This window comes from Zosterops lateralis (genome assembly GCF_965231275.1).
Source record: "Zosterops lateralis genome assembly, chromosome: 29".
NCBI lineage: Eukaryota > Metazoa > Chordata > Aves > Passeriformes > Zosteropidae > Zosterops > Zosterops lateralis.
Window position 1 is genome coordinate 5,440,155 of NC_139789.1, and position 19,322 is coordinate 5,459,476.

General features: G+C 53.3%; 1 protein-coding gene across 1 annotated transcript in view; it reads left to right on the forward strand.

Annotated features, from left to right (window-relative positions):
- Positions 1-16,428, forward strand: part of LOC310920053 (fibrillin-2-like) — a gene marked incomplete at its 3' end in the record, with an annotated part of 76,378 nt that extends 59,950 nt beyond the window's left edge. Inside the window, exons 43-62 of the mRNA XM_083879754.1 lie at positions 237-353; positions 429-557; positions 1,223-1,342; positions 2,213-2,338; positions 2,421-2,573; positions 3,164-3,229; positions 3,481-3,606; positions 4,100-4,219; positions 4,750-4,872; positions 5,264-5,395; positions 7,116-7,241; positions 8,149-8,355; positions 9,317-9,442; positions 10,550-10,672; positions 11,347-11,463; positions 12,148-12,276; positions 13,243-13,362; positions 13,794-14,025; positions 15,268-15,436; positions 16,054-16,428. Of these exons, the coding sequence (XP_083735880.1) occupies positions 237-353; positions 429-557; positions 1,223-1,342; positions 2,213-2,338; positions 2,421-2,573; positions 3,164-3,229; positions 3,481-3,606; positions 4,100-4,219; positions 4,750-4,872; positions 5,264-5,395; positions 7,116-7,241; positions 8,149-8,355; positions 9,317-9,442; positions 10,550-10,672; positions 11,347-11,463; positions 12,148-12,276; positions 13,243-13,362; positions 13,794-14,025; positions 15,268-15,436; positions 16,054-16,428 (2,936 nt within the window). The remainder of the gene's footprint in view (positions 1-236; positions 354-428; positions 558-1,222; positions 1,343-2,212; positions 2,339-2,420; positions 2,574-3,163; positions 3,230-3,480; positions 3,607-4,099; positions 4,220-4,749; positions 4,873-5,263; positions 5,396-7,115; positions 7,242-8,148; positions 8,356-9,316; positions 9,443-10,549; positions 10,673-11,346; positions 11,464-12,147; positions 12,277-13,242; positions 13,363-13,793; positions 14,026-15,267; positions 15,437-16,053) is intronic.
- Between the last annotated feature and the right edge of the window lie 2,894 nt (positions 16,429-19,322).

A 19,322-nucleotide genomic window follows, 5' to 3' on the forward strand; every position in this document is an offset into this window, starting at 1 on the left:
CCTTGGGTCATTGTCAACCCCACAGTCAGTGTCACCCCTCGAGGTTAGTGTCACCTCCCCAGTCAGTGTCACCCCTCCTGGTCAGTGCCACCCCTCTCGGTCCTCCGAGGCTGTCTCTGCAGCCCCCTGCACTGTCACCTATGTCACCCGTGTCCCTGTCCCCGTGTCACCCGTGTCCCTGTCCCTGTGTCACCCATGTCCCTGTCCCCATGTCACCCGTGCCCCTGTCCCCGCAGACATCGATGAGTGTGACCGGCAGCCCTGTGGCAATGGCACCTGCAAGAACACCGTGGGCTCCTACAACTGCCTCTGCTTCCCCGGCTTCGAGCTCACCCACAACAACGACTGCATGGGTGAGTGTCCGGCCCCGGGGACAGCGGGGTGACACCCCCAGGTGACGTCTGACCCTGCTGCTCTCGGTGACACAGACGTGGACGAGTGCTCGTCGCTGGTGGGGCAGGTGTGCAGGAACGGGCAGTGCATCAACAGCGTCGGCTCCTTCCAGTGCCTGTGCCAGGAGGGCTACGACCGCACCCCCGACGGCAAGAACTGCGTGGGTGAGTGTCCAGTGCAGTGTCCAGTGCAGTGTCCATCCTAGTGTCCACTACAGTGTCCAGTGTCTGCTCCAGTGTCCATCCCAGTGTCTGCTCCAATGTCCAGTTCAGTGTCCACCTGCAGTGTCCAGTTCAGTGTCTGCTCCATTGTCCACTCCAGTGTCCAGTTCAATATCCACCTGCGGTGTCCACTTCAATGTCTTCACCTCCAGTGTCCATGTCAGTGTCCACTCTATTGTCTGCTCCATTGTCCACCCCAGTGTCCGCTCCAGTGTCTGCCTTAGTGTCCACTCTAGTGTCCACCTCCAGTGTCCACTCCCACATCCATTCCAGTGTTCACCCTAGTGTCCACCCCAGTGTCCACTCCAGTGTTCACCCCAGTGTCCACCCATGTCCAGTTCAGTGTCCACCTCCAGTGCCCAGTTCAGTGTCTGCTCCAGTGTTCACTACAATGTCCATCCCAGTGTCCACCCCAGTGTCCATCCCAGTGTCCATCCCAGTATCTGCTCCAGTGTCCACTTCTGTATCTGCTCCAGTGTCTGCTCCAATGTCCGCTCTAGTGTCCACCCCAGTGTCCACTCCAGTGTCCAGTCCTTTGGGGCCAGGTGCACCTTGGGGTGCTCGGTGCAGATCCCAGAGCCCACCCCGGTCTGTTTTCCCCTCTCCAGACATCAACGAGTGTGTGAGCCTTCCCGGGACCTGCTCCCCGGGCACCTGCCAGAACCTGGAGGGCTCCTTCCGCTGCATCTGCCCCCCGGGTTATGAGGTGCAGAACGACAACTGCATCGGTGAGTTGGGCCCTGTCCCCCTGATTTTAGAGGGGTAACAAGTTGTGACGTGGGTGTGGATTTTTACAGCAGGCAGCAGCAGGGTCAAACATGGAAGGCTCTTTATTATCTGGTTTCAATTTACTTATTGGCGATTGAAGGAGAGACGGGGAGACTGATTTATGATCAGAATCCGATTTTACTCAGGTTTATCCAAGAACTTCTATACCATTTCAGTAAGGTTAATAATTTCTACTACAACAATTAGGTTAGAAGATCATACAAACAACTCATATATTTTTCAACGTATCCATGTAGGGGGTTGGTTGAATTTTCTTCTCTTAAGCAGGTTTCTAATCCCATCTTCTCATGAGCTCCAAGTTCTGTTTGTTCTTTCCAGGGCATCCCAGTCTAGATGTGCTAATTAAGTCTGTCTTACTCTCGTGAATCCCCATATTTACTTATATACATTTTGTACAGAGGGCCCAGATTGGCCCAAGGAGGTCACAACCTCCTGATTCCATTGGTCACTCTTACTTTTGATCAAGTTCTCTCTCAGAGAACAACTATGCAAAACATACAGATAATTTCTAAGAATACGATATTGTTTACATGAAGCAGCGTGAGAATCAGGCTGCAAAGGTTCAAACACTTGAAAGCAAGAAATGCAAGGGCGACACGTCCCCAGCATCCCATCCTTCCCAAGGGGTTCAGGCCACCCAAGGGTGTCACCATCCCCAAATCCTTGTTGGGAACAGGGCAGGACCAGCTCAAGGGCCTCAGGGATGCTGTGAGAGGGTTGAAGGGTAGGACAGGGATGGGTGTCCAGCCCACCCAAAAACCCCTCTCAGCTCTTCTGGTGACCTCTGGTTGTGTCCCTGCTGCTCACAGACATCAACGAGTGCGAAGAGGAGCCCAATATTTGTCTCTTTGGGACGTGCACCAACACCCCCGGCAGCTTCCAGTGCGTGTGTCCCCCGGGCTTTGTGCTGTCCGACAACGGCCGCCGCTGCTTCGGTCAGTGCAGCCGCTGCTGGGCGGGAGGGAGCGGAATTCCAGGGAGTTTTCCGCATCTTGGAACCTCCTTGTCCTTCCCCAGACACTCGTCAGAGTTTCTGCTTCACTCGCTTCGATAACGGGAAGTGCTCGGTGCCCAAAGCCTTCAACACCACCAAGGCTCGGTGCTGCTGCAGCAAAATGCCCGGGGAGGGCTGGGGAGACCCCTGCGAGCTGTGCCCGCAGGAGGGGAACGGTACGGAGGGGACAGGGGCGGGGGTGTGCCGGGGAGGGGTGGGGTGTCCCCAGGGGAGAGATGGGGTGTCCCCATGGAGAGGTGGGTGTGTCTCCATGGAAGAAGGATGGGTGGGATCCCATGGGAGTGGTGGGAGTGTCCCCATGGAGGGATGGGTGTGTCCCCATAGGAGCAGTGAGGGTGTCCCCATGGGAGAAGGGTGGCTGTGTCCCCATGGAACAGGGATGGGTGTGTCCCCATGGAGGGATGGGTGTGTCCCCATGGGAGGGATGGGAGTATCCCCATGGGATCAGTGGGTGTGTCCCCATGGGATCAGTGGGTGTGTCCCCATGGGGCAGTGGGTTTGTCCTCATGGGGTCAGTGGATGTGTCCCCATGGGATCAATGGGTGTATCCCCATGGGATCAGTGGCTTTGTCCCCATGGGATCAGTGGCTTTGTCCCCATGGGAGCAGCAGTGGCTCTGTCCCCATGGGATCAGTGGGTCTGTCCCCAAGGGAGCTGTGTCCCCACGGCACTCCCGAAGCCCCCCCAGCCCGTTTCCCTGCCGGGAGCAGAGTCCCCCCAGCACACCCTGTGTCCTCTCTTGCAGTCGCCTTCCAGGAGCTGTGTCCGTATGGCCACGGGGCCATCCCGGGCCCAGGGGACACCCGGGAAGGTGAGGGGGCCTGGAGGGACGGCCAGAACTTTGGGCTGGGGAGGGTTTACCTGGAATGGAGCAGAGCTGAGCCTCAGGGTGGGATCCTGAGGGATTTTGGGCACCCCCAAACCCCCACTGATCACCAGGGGTTCATCCTCAGCTCTGCAAGAGGCAACACCTGAAATCCTGGGATTACCTGAACCTCCCCTGTCAATCCCGAGGGGTCAGGGCTATTTGTGGGCGTGTGAAGTTTAATTTTCCTTTTCCAGACGTGAACGAGTGCTCGGAGAACTTGGGCGTGTGCATCAACGGTGCCTGCATCAACACGGACGGCTCCTTCCGCTGCGAGTGCCCCTTCGGCTACAACCTGGACTACACCGGGGTCAACTGCGTGGGTGAGGCTCTGGGGGGCTCTGGGGGGGTCTCTGGGGGTGTTCTGGTCCCTCCTGCTCTGTCCTTCTCACTGCAGAGGTGATGGATCTGTGTGTGAATGTGCAGGGAGGGAATTGCTGCTCTCCCTTCCCTTCCCTTCCCTTCCCTTCCCTTCCCTTCCCTTCCCTTCCCTTCCCTTCCCTTCCCTTCCCTTCCCTTCCCTTCCCTTCCCTTCCCTTCCCTTCCCTTCCCTTCCCTTCCCTTCCCTTCCCTTCCCTTCCCTTCCCTTCCCTTCCCTTCCCTTCCCTTCCCTTCCCTTCCCTTCCCTTCCCTTCCCTTCCCTTCCCTTCCCTTCCCTTCCCTTCCCTTCCCTTCCCTTCCCTTCCCTTCCCTTCCCTTCCCTTCCCTTCCCTTCCCTTCCCTTCCCCTCCTGGCTCTGCTGGGATGGTTTGATGCTCTGCAAGAACCCAGCCCAGCCCTTCCTCCTCCTCCTCCTCCTCCTGCTGTTCTCCGCAGACACTGATGAGTGCTCCATTGGCAATCCCTGCGGGAACGGCACCTGCACCAACGTGGTGGGAGGCTTCGAGTGCGCCTGCGACGAGGGCTTTGAGCCGGGGCCCATGATGACCTGTGAAGGTGAGGAGCTGGGGGGAAACCCCTTCATTCCCACCACTCTGGGCTGTGTGAGACCTCCTGGTCCAACCCCTTCATTCCCACCACTCTGGGATGTGTGGGACCCCCCTGGTCCAGCCCCTTCATTCCCATCACACTGGGCTCTGTGAGACCCCCATGTCCCTGCCTGGTCCAGCCTTTTCATTCCCACCACTCTGGGCTCTGTGGGCCCCCCATGTCCCAGCCTGGGTCAGCCCCCCATGGATGGTGTGGAGAAGCTGGATGAGGCTCCTCTGCACCCTGGGCTCCTTCATCTCCCTCTGGAGCCCCAGGAGGAGGCCTGGAGCCCTGGCTGGGCACAGGCGCTGCCTCCCGGAGGAGCATTAGAGCCTGTTCCCATCAAAGGACACCAGGGCTCTGTCCCTCTACATGAGGACACCACAGCAGGGGTTGGACAAATCTCTCATGGTTTGGATGCCCAGGGAGGGTGGACATGCCCTGGGGAGGGCTGAGGGCACCCAGGTGAACCCTGCCCCGCCCTGCCCTCCCTGCAGACATCAACGAGTGCTCCCTGAACCCGCTGCTCTGCGCCTTCCGCTGCATCAACACCTTCGGCTCCTACGAGTGCACCTGCCCCTCTGGCTACGCCCTGAGGGAGGACAGGAGGATGTGCAGAGGTAAAAACCCTCCTGCAGCCCTCGGGGCACGGCCCAGGCTGCCCCCAGCCCCTCCCTTTGGCCAGCTGGGAGCAGGGAAGGTGGGAATTCTGTGCCAGCTTCTCTCACCGTCACCCACCTCAGTGTTCTCCTGGCAGGGAGGGATCCTTCCCTGGGAGGATGGGGAGGTTTCTGGATCCTTGGAAGTGTCCAAAGCCAGGCTGGATGTGGTTTGGAGCAGCCTGGGGGTGGTAGAAGGTGTCGTGGCCACGGCAGGGCTGGCAATGGATGAGTTTCAAAGTCCCAACTCGTTCCATGATGTTTTTTAAGCTGAGTGCCAGGCAGGGGTGGCTGGAGCAGGGCAGGGCTGGCAGGGGAGGGCTGGCAGGGGCTCTGATGGCTCTCCCCACAGATCTGGACGAGTGTGCAGAGGGGCTGCACGACTGTGAGTCCCGGGGGATGCTCTGCAAGAACCTCATCGGCACCTTCATGTGCATCTGCCCCCCCGGGATGCAGCGCAGGCCCGACGGCGAGGGCTGCACAGGTACGGGCCACGGCCTCTGAGGGGCTTTGCTGTACATCCTCCTGTGTTTTTATTTTATTTTATTTTATTTTATCTATTTATTTTTATTTCTTTGGTTTACATCCTCCTGTATTTTACATCCTTCTTTGGTCTGCATCCTTCTTTAATTTACGTAATTTTTTATTTTACATCCTTCTGTCTTTTACATCCTTCTATATTTTACATCCTTCTTTGGTTTACATCCTTATTTAATTTACATAATTTTTTGGTTTACATTCTTCTTTAATTTTCATCCTTTTATATTTTACACCCTTCTTTGTTTTACATTCTTCTTTGTTTTACATCCTTCTGTTTTTTACATCCTTCTGTATTTTACGTCCTTCTGTATTTTACATCCTTCGATGTTTTACATCCTTCTGTCTTTTACATTCTTCTTTCCTTTACATCCTTCTGTATTTTACATCCTTGGGCTCCTCCCTGGCCTTTCCCAGGCAGGTCTGGGGCTCCGATGGGGAGGAATTCCCGGAGCAATCCCAGGCTCTGGAGAGCCTCAGTCCAGATGGGAATTCAAGGAGAGTTTGGCCAACCCTCTCAGGGGCAGGGTGGGAGGGTTGGGGTGTCACAGACTCCAGAGTGTCCCAACAGGACACACAAAACCTCTGTCCATGCCTGGAGCTGTGTGTGACCCCCGGAGTGACACAGCCCTGGGCAATGTGTCCTTCCCTTTGAGTTTTCCCGAGTCTGTGCTGAGCTGCTTTTGGGATGGGTGGGAATGAAAAATCCAGAGCTGCACAGGACAGGGACAGTTCCAACCCAACCCAATCCGATCCAATCCAATTCAACCCAATCCAACCCAACCCAATCCAACCCAATCCAACCCAACCCAATCCAACCCAATCCAATCCCACCCAAACCAATCCAATCCAACCCAATCCAGACCAATCCAACCCAATCTGATCCAATCCAATCCAATCCAACCCAGTCTGATCCAATCCAATCCAACCCAATCCAATCCAACTCAATCCAACCCAATCCAATCTGATCCAACCCAATCCAACCCAATCCAACCCAACCCAACCCAACCCAACCCAATCCAACCCAACCCAAACCAACCCAAACCAATCCAACCCAATCTAATCCAACCCAGTCCAATCCAACCCAGTCCAATCCAACCCAGTCCAACCCAACCCAACCCAACACGACCCAACCCAACCCAACCCAACCCAACCCAACCCAATCCAATCCAATCCAATCCAATCCAATCCAATCCAATCCCAGCAGCAGCTGGAGCGTGGACAAGGCAGGGAGCTGAATTGTGACCACCCTGCTCTGGGAGAGAGGTCTGGGATGGGTAGAGGTTTTTTCCCCAGGGCAGATGGAGATTTGTCCCCAAGACAGGTGAAGGCCTTTCCCCAGGGCAGGTGAAGGTTTTTCTCCTCAGGGCAGGTGAAGGTTTTTCCCCCAGGACAGGTGGAGATTTGTCCCCAAGGCAGGGGAAGGTTTTTCCCCAGGACGGATGAAGGTTTTCCCCAGGACAGGTTGAGTTTTTTCCCTAAGACAGGTGAAGATTTGTCCCGAGAGCAGGTGAAAGTTTCCCCAGGACAGGTGCAGTTTCCTCCCCGCTCCCCCAGCACATGGAAAGGATTTTTAGGATCTCTGTAAGACCTCTCCAGGAACAGCAGGATCTAGAACAGACCTGTCCCGGTGCTCAGCAGTGCTCTGTGTGCTCCCTCCCCTCCAGACGAGAACGAGTGCCGCACCAAGCCCGGGATCTGCCCCAACGGGCGCTGTGTCAACACGGCCGGCAGTTACCGCTGTGACTGCAACGAGGGCTTCGAAGTCAGCCCCTCGGGCACCGAGTGCATCGGTAATTCCCCCCTCCCCGGGATGCTCCAGCCCCCCCAGGGCACCACAGGGACCTGCTGGGGGGGCTCAGAGGGAGGGAGAGGGATTTGGGATAAGGGAGGGAGGAGAAGGATGAAGGGGATGTGTTTCTGCTGTTGGATGGGGTGTTGGGGAGGGATTGGGGGTTCTCTGGATCTCTGGGAGTGTCCAAGGACAGGTTGGATGGGGTTTGGAGCATCCTGGGGCAGTGGGAGGTGGCCCTGCCCATGACAGGGTGGGATTTAAGTTCCCTCTAACCCAACCCACCTTTGGGATTCTTTGCTCCTGTGTAGGAAAGAATCCTTCTCATCTGGAGCATCACCTTTATCCAACCCTCCCACCACCCCTGGCACCTTCTGCTCTTCCTCCTGGTGCTGCCACTGCCTCAAATCTTCCATTTGTGCCCCTTTAACCCAACCCATCCTGGGATTCTTTGCTCCTGAGCAGAAAAGAATCCCATTCACCTGGACCATCATTTTTATCCAGCCCCCCACCCCACCCCTGGCACCTCCTTTTCCTTTCCCCCTGGTGCTGCCACTGCCTCAAATCCTGCATTTGTGCCTCTTTAACCCAACCCATTCTGGGATTCTTTACTCCTGAGCAGGAAAAAATCCCACTCACGTGGAGCATCACCTTTATCCAACTCCCCCCACCCTCCCACCACCCCTGGCACCTCCTGTTCCTTCCCCCTGGTGCTGCAACTCCCTCAAATCCTCCATTTGTGCCCCTTTAACCCATCCTGGGATTAATGAGCAGGACAGGATCCCTCTCACCTGGAGCATCACCTTTATCCATCCCTTCCCCACCACCTCTGGCACCTCCTGCTCTTTCCCCTTGGTTCTCCCACTCCCTCAAACCCCTCATTTATTCCTCATTTTTCCCACCCCCAGACACCCGCCAGGGTTTCTGTTTCACGGAGGTTCTGCAGACCATGTGCCAGATGTCGTCCACCAACCGCAACCTGGTGACCAAATCCGAGTGTTGCTGTAACAGTGGCCGCAGTTGGGGTCCCCAGTGTGAGCTCTGTCCCCTCCCAGGAACTGCCCAGTACAAAAAAATGTGTCCCCACGGCCCCGGGTATTCCACGGATGGCAGAGGTGAGTGGGGCAGGGATATTCCCACCCTGAAGGTTCTGTGGTGTTTCACCCTGGGGAGTTCCTGGGATGAGAGGGAGTGTAGGTCTGGTTTCTTTAGTTTTCTGAAATTTTTTTTCCTTAAGAAAAGAATTTTTTGCAATTTTTTTCCCATACTTTTTCCTAATTTTTTCCCAAATTTTTTCCTTTTTTTCCTCCAAAATTTTCCCTGGGAAAAAAAAAATAAATAATATTTATATAATATTTATATATAATATTTTTATATTTTATATATAGTTATATATAGTTATATATTATATATAATATTTATGTATAATACCTATATATAATATTTTATATAATATTTATATATTTTATATAGTTATATATAATATTTATGTATAATATTTATATATAATATTTTATATAATTTTTATATGATACTTATATAATATTTATTTATTTCTCTCTATATATAACACCTCCACATTTTTATTTATTTATTTATTTATTTATTTATTTATGTATTTATTTTTATATATATGTATAACACCTCCACATTTATATATATTATATATATTTATTTATATATATTTATTTATGTATTTATTTATTTATATATATATATATAACGCCTCCACATTTATATATATATATATATAATATATTTATATATAAAAACACCTCCACATTTTTATATATATTATATATTATTTATTTATTTATTTATTTGTTTATTTTTATTTATAAAACGCCTCCACATTTTTATATATTATATTATATTATATTATATTATATTATATTATATTATATTATATTATATTGTATTATATTATATTATATTATATTATATTATATTATATTATATTATATTATATTATATATTTATTTTTATATATATATATATAACGCCTCCACATTTTTATATATTTATATTTATTTTTATATATATATATATATATATATATATATCTCACCTCCACAGACATTGATGAGTGCAAGGTGCTGCCCAACCTGTGCAGGAACGGGCAGTGCATCAACAGCATCGGCTCGTTCCGCTGCCACTGCCGCCTGGGCTACACCCCGGACATCGCGGGCACGGCCTGCCAGGGTGAGCCGGGGGCCTGGGGGGCCCCGGGGTCATCTTTTGGGGTTTAGTTCTGCCTGGGGTCGGATTTTCCATTGGGAATTGTCTGTCTTTCTCCTTTGGGAATTCTCTCTCCTGGGGAATCCTGCCCTGGGAACCCTCCCTTCTTCTCCACTGGGAATTCTCCCTCTTCCTCCCCTGGGAATCCTCCCCTGGGAATTCTCCCCTCCTGGGACCGGCCTTTCCCCTGGGAATTCTCCCTCTTTCTCCCCTGGGAATCCTCACTCGGGGAATTCTCCCCCGGGAATCCTTCCCCAGGAATTCTCCCCTTGGAATTTTCCTCTGGGAATTCTCCACCTGGGAATTCTCCCTTCTCCTGGGAATCCTCCCCAGGAAATCTTCTCCAGGGAATTTTCCCCTGGGAATCCTCCCCTGGGAATTTTCCCCTGGGAATCCTCCCCAGGGAGTCCTCTCCTTGGAATTCTCTCCTGGGAATCCTGCTCCTCTTCCCCAGGGAATTCTCCCCTGGGAATTCTCCCCCAGGAATTCTCCCTCGGGAATTCTCCCTCGTCCTCCCCCGGGAGATGTGGTTTTGGATATCCCGCCCTGTTTCGGGCTCCTCTGTGCTTCAAAGTCCAGATTTAACTCCTTAAAAATGACTTTCTTTTCTTCCCTGAGCCCCAAAGTCACAGGGGCTGGCGAGGATTGGGATCCTGAGCTGAAATTTGGGAGATGCTGAGCCCTCCCCGGGCAGCACAGCTGGTCCCACCCAGCCCGAGTGTTGGGGATCCAGATGTTGAGGATCCAGATGTTGGGGATCCAGATGTTGGGGATCCAGATGTTGGGGATCCAGATGTTGGCTCTGGAATCACAGCTGTGTCTCTCTCTGTAGGATTTACCCCAGATTTGTTGTCCTGGCTCAAACTGAGCTCTTTCCCCCAAAGCCCCTGGCTCTGCTCACCTTTCCTGGAGAAAAATGGGATGTTCATCCATCAAATCCATGGGGATATTTCACCCCTGAGCCACCAAACCCGGGATCCCCTCACCTTCAGGACCCCCTGGGTGGGCTGGGAGGTCCGAGAGGTGGGAGAGGAGCAAAACTTGATGTGTTTTTTATCCCCTGGAACACAGATCTGGACGAGTGTAACCAGTCCCCAAAGCCCTGCAACTTCATCTGCAAGAACACCGAGGGCAGCTACCAGTGCTCCTGCCCCAGGGGATACGTCCTGCAGGAGGACGGCAAGATCTGCAAAGGTGGGAGGAGGAGGAGGAGGAGGAGGAGGAGGAGGAGAGAGAGAAAGAAAGAGAAAGAAAAAGAGAAAGATAAAGAGGAGGATGGGGAGGAGGAGGAAAGAGGAGGAGAAGGAGGAGGAGGTGAAGGTGGAGAAGGAGGTGGAGGAGAAGGAGGAGAAGGAGAAGGAGGTGAAGGAGGTGAAAAAGGAGGAGAAGGAGGAGGTGAAGGAGAAGGAGAAGGAGGAGGTGGAGAAAGAGGAGAAAGAGGAGGAGAAGCAGGACAAAGAGGAGGAGGAGGAGATGAAGGAGAAGAAGGAGGAGAAGGAGGAGAAGGAGGAGGAGGAGGTGGAGGAGGAGATGGAGGAGGTGAAAGAGGAGGAGGTAGAGAAGGAGGAGGTGAAGGAGGACGTGAACGAGGAGGAGGAGGAGGAGAAGGAGAAGGAGAAGGAGAAGAGGAAGGAGAAGGAGAAGAAGAACAAAAAGGAGAAGGAGAAACTGGGGCTTGGGGAGTGGGGACAGGACACCCAGAGTGGAGAAATATCAGCAGGACGATGTGGGGAGAAGGAGCCACACTGGACTGGGGCGTGAAGGCTCTAGATGTGTCTCAGGGTGACAGTGCTGTCCCTCCTTCTGTGCACCCACTGAGCTGCCACAGCCCCCCTGGGATGAACTGAGACCTTTTCCTGTCCCTGCAGACCTGGACGAGTGCTCCACCAAACAGCACAACTGCCAGTTCCTCTGTGTCAACGTCATCGGGGGCTTCAACTGCAAGTGTCCCCCTGGCTTCACCCAGCACCACTCGTCCTGCATTGGTGAGTGCAAAATTCCTGCCCTGAGTGTCCCCAAAGAGCAGCTCCAGATCAGGAGAGGCTTCCCAGCTCCCCAAATTCTGCCCCTGAAGTGCTGCCCTGTCACCAGAGGACAGGGAAAGGACTAAACTCACTCGTCAGGGTGTGAGATGGGAAAGAAAGGGAAGTTTATTTGGGGATTTTTGACCTAGATAGTGTAAGTTTATTAGGGAATTTTGACTTCTATAGTGTTTGGAATTAGGGTGTGAGATGAGCAAGAAAGGGAAGTTTATTTGGGGATTTTTGACTTTTACAGTGTTTGGAATTAGGGTGTGAGATGAGCAAAAAAGAGGAAGTTTATTTGGGGATTTTTGACTTTTATAATGTTTGGAATTTAATCAAGGATTGGGGGACAAGGTTAACACCTCTTTGACTCTAATGGTCAACTTAGAAGTCCATCAATTTGTTATTGCCCATGGAACAACATAATATTTACCAAAATATCAGTCTTGCTTTTTATTACAAGCCTAAAAACTCCAATCCAAGGATGCAAAAACACCAGAAGGCTGAAAAATCAGATATTTCCCCTGTGCAGTCACCCTGGCAGTGTCAGGTGGCCACGGGGCCTGGGATGGACTTTCAGGTGGTCAGGGCTGGATGTCCAGGTGGTCACTGAGCCCTGATGATTTTTTTTTTTTTTTTTTGCAGACAATAACGAGTGCACGGCCCAGCCCTCGCTCTGTGGGGCCAAGGGGCAGTGCCTCAACACCCCCGGCAGCTACAACTGCGAGTGCCAGAAGGGATTTTCCCTGGACAGCTCCGGGGTCAACTGTGAAGGTGGGTCTGGGGCTTTGGGGGGTTCCCATGGGGGGATTCCTGTGGTTGGGGGGTTCCTATAGGGGAATTTCTGTGTTTGGGGTGATCCCATGGGGGAATTTCTATGTCTGGGGCTTTGGGGTGTTCCCATGGGGGGAATTCCTGTGTTTGGGGTGTTCCCATGGGGGAATTCCCAGCTCTGGGGGGTTCCCATGGGGGAATTCCTGGCTCTGGGGTGTTCCCATGGGGGGAATTCCCAGGGCAATCCCAGGCTCTGCAGAGCCTCAGTCCAGATGTGAATTCAAGGAGAGTTTGTCCAGTGCTCTCAGGGACAGGGTGGGAGGGTTGGGGTGTCTGGGCAGGGCCAGGGGTTGGGCTGGATGATCCTTGGGGAAGAGAATGGTCCCATATCCCACCAGGAGAGATCTGAGCCTGGAGCAGGGCTGGTGACAACCCAGGTGTCACTGGGATCAGGTTGACAAACACCCCATCAGGGATATCTGGGAGCCAGGACTGTCAGTTCCAGAGTTCCAGGTGTCACTGCAGAGCCAGGCTGAGGCACAGGAGCAGCCTGGAGGGTCCTCGAGCCCCCAGCAGGGCCAGGGGACAGTGACTGAGCCCCCAGCAGGGCCAGGGGACGGTGACTGACCCCCAGCAGGGCCAGGGGACAGTGTGTGAGCCCCCAGCAGGGCCAGGGGACAGTGACTGAGCCCCAGCAGGGCCAGGGGACAGTGACTGAGCCCCCAGCAGGGCCAGGGGACAGTGACTGAGCCCCAGCAGGGCCAGGGGACAGTGACTGAGCCCCCAGCAGGGCCAGGGGACAGTGTGTGAGCCCCCAGCAGGGCCAGGGGACAGTGACTGAGCCCCCAGCAGGGCCAGGGGACGGTGACTGAGCCCCAGCAGGGCCAGGGGACAGTGTGACAGTGTGTGAGCCCTCAGCAGGGCCAGGGGACAGTGCCTGAGCCCCCCGTGTGTCCCCTGGTGCAGATGTGGACGAGTGTGACGGGAACCACCGGTGCCAGCACGGCTGCCAGAACGTGCTGGGCGGGTACCGCTGCGGCTGCCCCCAGGGATACGTGCAGCACTACCAGTGGAACCAGTGCGTGGGTGAGTGGGGACACTGGGGGGTGTCCCATACCTGGGAGAGGTGTGTCCCATACATGGGAGAGGTGTCCTGTACCTGGGGGAGCTGTCCCACACCTGGGAGAGGTGTCTCCTGCCTGGGGGATGTCCCATACATGGAAGAGGTGTCCCATACCTGTGGGGAAGTGTCCTACACCTGGGGGAACTTGTCCTGTACCTGTGGGATGTGTCCTGTACCTGTGGGATGTATCCCATACCTGTGGGATGTATCCTGGACCCATGGGATGTATCCTGGACCCATGGGATGTAGCTTGTGGGGTGCATTTTGGGATGTATCCTGTACCTGTGGAGTGTATCCCACACCTGTGGGGTGTATCCTGTCCCTGTGCAACTTACCCTGTCCCTTTGGGGGGACACCCCACATCCCCACGATTCCACCCCACCTCTTCCCACAGACGAGAACGAGTGCTCCAGCCCCTCCGCCTGTGGCTCGGCCTCCTGCTACAACACCTTGGGCAGCTTCAAGTGCGTCTGTCCCTCGGGCTTCGACTTTGACCAGGCCTTTGGGGGCTGCCAGGACGTGGACGAGTGTTCTGCCGGGGGCAGCCCCTGCAGCTACGGCTGCTCCAACACGGACGGGGGGTACCTATGCGGCTGTCCCGGAGGATATTTCCGAGCAGGACAGGGGTGAGGAGAGGCTGGAGGGGTGTTTGCTGATGGGAATTACCTGGGGAGGTGGTGGGAGGAGGTTTGGGAGGTTTTGGTGGGTTTGTGTTGGGGTGGTGGTGTTGCCTGCTGTACTGGGTTTGGGATTGGGCGGTGGCAGGGTTGTGGGTGGAAATGGGTTTGTGGTGGTTTGGGAGGAAGGGATTTTTTCGGGAAGCTGCAGGTGTGTCCTGTACCTGTGGGAAGGATCCCATACCTGTGGGATGGGTCCTGTGCCCATAGGACGTACCTGTGGGGTGCGTTTTGGGATGTATCCTGTACCTGTGGGGTGTGTCCTGTACCTGTGGGAGTTACCCTGTACCCATGGGATGCATCCTGTGCCCATGGGATGTACCTGTGGGGTGCATTTTGGGAGGTATCTTGTACCTGTGGGAGGGATCCCATACCTGTGGGGTGTATCCCATACCCATGTGCATTTTGGGATGTATCCTGTACCTGTGGGGTTTATCCTGTACCCATGGGATGTATCTATGGGGTGCATTCTGGGGTGTATCCTGTACCTATGGGAGTTCCCCTGTACCCATGGGATGAATCCTGTACCTGTGGGATGTATCCTGTACCTGTGAGAGGGATCCCATATCTGTGGGATCTGTCCTGTACCCATGGGATGTACCTGTGGGGTGTATTTTGGGATGTATCCTGTACCTGTGGGAGTTACTCTGTACCCATGGGATGTATCCCGTACCTGTAGGGTGTATCCCATACCTGTGGGAGGGATCCCATACCTGTAAAAGGGATCCCATACGTGTGAGGTGTATCCTGTACCCATGGGATGTACCTGTGGGGTGCATTCTGGGATGCATCCTGTACCTGTGGGAGGGATCCCATATCTGTGGGATGCACCCTGTACCCATGTAATCAAGCTCTCCACTCCAAAGCCACTCACTAATTGGATTTTTTTCTGTAACTTCCTGAAAAATCACTTCTCTTCCTCGCCCTTTTCTCTCAGAACCACCTCTAAAGGTACAGAACAAAAATATCCAACACAAACACAACAGACAATTGGACATCATAAAGTCACCTAGATGGACATTAATTAGTCCATTAATTAACGAACCCACCTCATTATGGCCTCTCTCAGGCACATCCTGTGCCATGTCCCAGCCTCACAGGTGACTCTGGGGGTGTCCCCAACACCAGGGATGTGGCACTGGTGACATTCCCACGGCTCTGAGCTGCCTCTCTCTGCTCTCCCGCCTCCAGCCACTGCATTTCTGGTTTGGGATTCGGGAAGGGGCCCTACCTGCCCGCGCCCCAGGAGGAGGATGAGGACAACCTGCTGTCCCCAGAGACCTGCTACGAGTGCAAGATCAATGGGTACCCCAAGAGGGGCCGGCAGCGGCGCAGCGTCAACGGCACCCAGGGCCACCAGGTGAGGAATTTCAGGGAATTCTGGAGGGGCTGGAGCTGAATCCCTTCAGGAATTGAGGATCCTGTTGCCTCAGGCCAGGCAGAGCTAGTTTGGTGTCCCCAAATTCCTTCTTGTGAAGCCAAGGAATAAAAGTTCACATTTCCCGTTCCTGGAATTGTCCAAGGTTGGGATGGACAGGGCTTGGAGCAGCCTGGGATGGTGGGAGGTGTCTCAAAGGGCTGGAGCAAGGCTGTTGTTGAGGTTCCTTTCAACCCAGAGCATTCCATGGTGCTGTTCCTCAGAGTTCTGGCCTCTGTCCAAAACTCTCCCAGGAATTTCACAGCCCTGGGCAGGACAGGTCTTTTTAGGGCTTGGAAAGAGAATAATCCTGAAATTATTGATCCTCCCTGGGGCTGTGTGCTGGGAGCTCAGTGCCAGAGGCACGGCCAGGACACCAAGAACCCCAAACCTGTCATGGAACTGATTTGGGGCATTCCCTGAACTCCCTCCCCATTCCTGGGCAGGACCAGGACACCAAGAACCCCAAACCTGTCACTGATTTGGGGCTGAATTTCCCTAAACCAAACCCACCTTCCCCCTTCCCCTGAGCATTCCCTGAACTCCCTGACTCCCTCCAGGACCACTCGGTGAACTTGGCCAGCATGGACGTGGAGGAGCCGCTGTCCATGGCGCTGAACCTGTCGGAGCTGGCGCACAAGGAGCACATCCTGGAGCTGCTGCCGGCCGTGGAGCCGCTGGAGAACCGGGTGCGTTACACCATCTCCCAGGGCAACGAGGACGGGCTGTTCCGCATCCACCACAAGGAAGGGCTCAGTTTCCTCCACCTGGGCCGTAAGAAAATCCCGCCGGGCACGTACCTGCTGGAGATCGTGAGCGTGGCCCTGCCGCGCCGGCGGGAACTGCACAAACTCGAGGCCAACAACCACCTCGATTATTTGGCGGGGGAGCTGGGCCAGGCACTGAGGATGAAGTTGCAGCTCCAGCTCTACTAAAGCCACCAGAGACCCCCCAACACCATCACCCCATCCCACCCCAGTGCCCAGCCCCAGCCCACAGCGCAGCCCTGCCCCTCAACACCCCGGGAACAGCAACGGGAACAGCAACAGGAAGAATGGGAACAATGGGAACAACAATGGGAACATCAGTGGGAACAACGAGAACAGCAACGGAAACAACGAGAACTACAACAGGAACAACGGGAACAGCAACAGGAACAGCAACGGGAGCAATGGGAACAACAATGGGAACGACAATGGGAGCAGCGGGAACAGTAATGGGAACGACAGGCTCCTCTCCTGCCACCACAGGGACAGCCATGGGAATGTCCCAACCATGGGGAATGTCCCTTTGGGATCAGCCACCACAGGGACAGCCATGGGAATGTCCCAACCATGGGAAGTGTCCTGATGGGATCAGCCACCATAGGGATATCCATGGGGAATATCCCATCCATGGGGAATGTCCCATTCATGGAGAATGTCCCAGCCATGAGGAATGTCCCTTTGGGATCAGCCACCCCTGGGACATCCATGGAAAGTGTCCTGATGGGGTCAGTCACCACAGGGATATCCATGGGGAATGTCCATTGGAAATGTCCGTCTGAGATCAGCCATGGAAAATGTCCCATCCATGAGGAATGTCTCATTCATGGGGAATGTCCCACTGGTATCGTCCACCACAGGGATATCCATGGGGAATGTCCCATCCATGAGGAATGTCTCATTCATGGGGAATGTCCCACTGGTATCGTCCACCACAGGGATATCCATGGGGAATGTCCATTGGAAATGTCCGTCTGAGATCAGCCATGGAAAATGTCCCATCCATGGGAATGTCCCATTCATGGGGAATGTCCCACTGGTATCGTCCACCACAGGGATATCCATGGGGAATGTCCCATCCATGAGGAATGTCTCATTCATGGGGAATGTCCCATCCATAGAGAGTGTCCCATCCATGGGAAATGTCTCTCTGGGATCAGCCATGGGTGGTGTCCCATCCATGGGAAGTGTCCCATCCATGGAGAGTGTCCCCACCATGGGGAATGTCCCTTTGGGATCAGCCACCTCTGGGACATCCATGGAAAGTGTCCTGATGGGATCAGTCACCACAGGGATATCCATGGAGAATGTCCCATCCATGGGGAATGTCCCATCCATGGGAAGTGTCCCATCCATGGGGAGTGCCCCATCCATGGGAATGTCCCATCCATGGGAATGTCCCTTTGGGATCAGCCACCTCTGGGACATCGGTGGGGAGTGTCCCACCTACAGGAAATGTCTCAGCCATAGGTAATGTCCCATCCATGGGAATGTCCCTCTGGGATCAGCCCCCTCTGAGGCTGTTCTGCTCCAGGGGGTGCCTGAGCCGAGCCCAAAATCACCAACCCTGAGCCAAGGGACCGTTCAGGTTCTCCCGTGGGCAGGAGGGGAAGGAAGGACAATCCAGGGATTCTTTAGGAGGACAGTCTCTCTCCTGGCTGATCCCTGCTGAGCCATTCCCTGGATTTTGGCACAAAATCCTTTTGTTGTTCTCCACCAATTCCCGGGAAAAAAGATCCTGATTAATTCCCGGGATAAAATGTGCTGATTCCTGGGATAAAAGTCCTGGTTAGTTCCTGGGATAAAAGATGCTCATTCCTGGGGAAAAAATGTGCTGATTCCCGGCTTAAAAGGTGCTCATTAATTCCCGGGATAAAAGATCCTGATTAATCCCTGGGATAAAAGGTGCTGAATTAATTCTCAGGATTAAAAAAAGGGCCTGAATCCCAGGCTAAAAGGTGCTGAATCCCAGGATAAAAGATGATCATTCCTGGGACTGAAGATCCTGATTAATTCCCAGGATAAAAGATGCCCGGGATAAAAGGTGCTCATTAATTCCCGGGATAAAAAGTGCTGAATCCCGGGATAAAAAGTGCTGAATCCCGGGATAAAAAAGGTGCTCATTCCCGGCATAAAATGTGCTCATTCCCAGGATAAAAGATGCTCATTCCTGGGATTAAAGATCCTGATTAATTCCTGGAATAAAAGGTGCTCATTAATTCCAGGATAACAGGTCCTGAATCCCAGGATAAAAGATGCTCATTCCCGGGATAAAAGGTGCTCATTAATTCCCTGGGATAAAATGTGCTGATTCCCAGGATTAAAGATCCTGATTAATTCCTGGGATAAAAGGTGCTCATTAAATTCCTGGGATAACGGGTGCTGAATCCTGGGATTAAAGATCCTTATTAATTCCCGGGATAAAAGGTGCTGAATCCCGGGATAAAATGTTCCAAATCCCGGGATAAAAGGTGCTGAATCCTGGGATAAAATATGCTCATTCCCGGGATTGAAGATCCTGATTAATTCCCATGATAAAAGGTGCTGAATTTATTCCTGGGATAACAAATGCTGAATTAATTCCCGGGATATAAGGTGCTCATTCCCAGGATAAAAAAGGTGCTGAATCCCGGCCTAAAATGTGCCGAATCCCGGGATAAAAGGTGCTCATTCATTCCTGGGATAAAAAATGTGCCAAATCCCAGGACAAAAAGGTGCTCATTAATCCCCAGGGCCCAGCCCCACCCCTGGGTGCCCACAGGATCAGGTTCTGCACTGTCTCCATCCTCCCTCCCTCCCTCCCTCCCGTATTTATGGCAAACCATCACCACCAAAAAAAGGATCTCTGTGCTCGGTGTTGACATTTTCCCGTAGCTTTATATATATATTATTATTTTTTTGGGATTTTTTTTTATTTTTTTTGGAGGGGCGGGAATTTCTCGTGGCTCGGGGTGTGTTTACTGTACCAGGTAAACTTGAAAACTCTTCAAAGCAGCTCCTTCAAAAAAGACTCTGGATTTTACAATTCCCAGAGTTTGTGGCAAGGATGGGTGGCCTGACTTTTG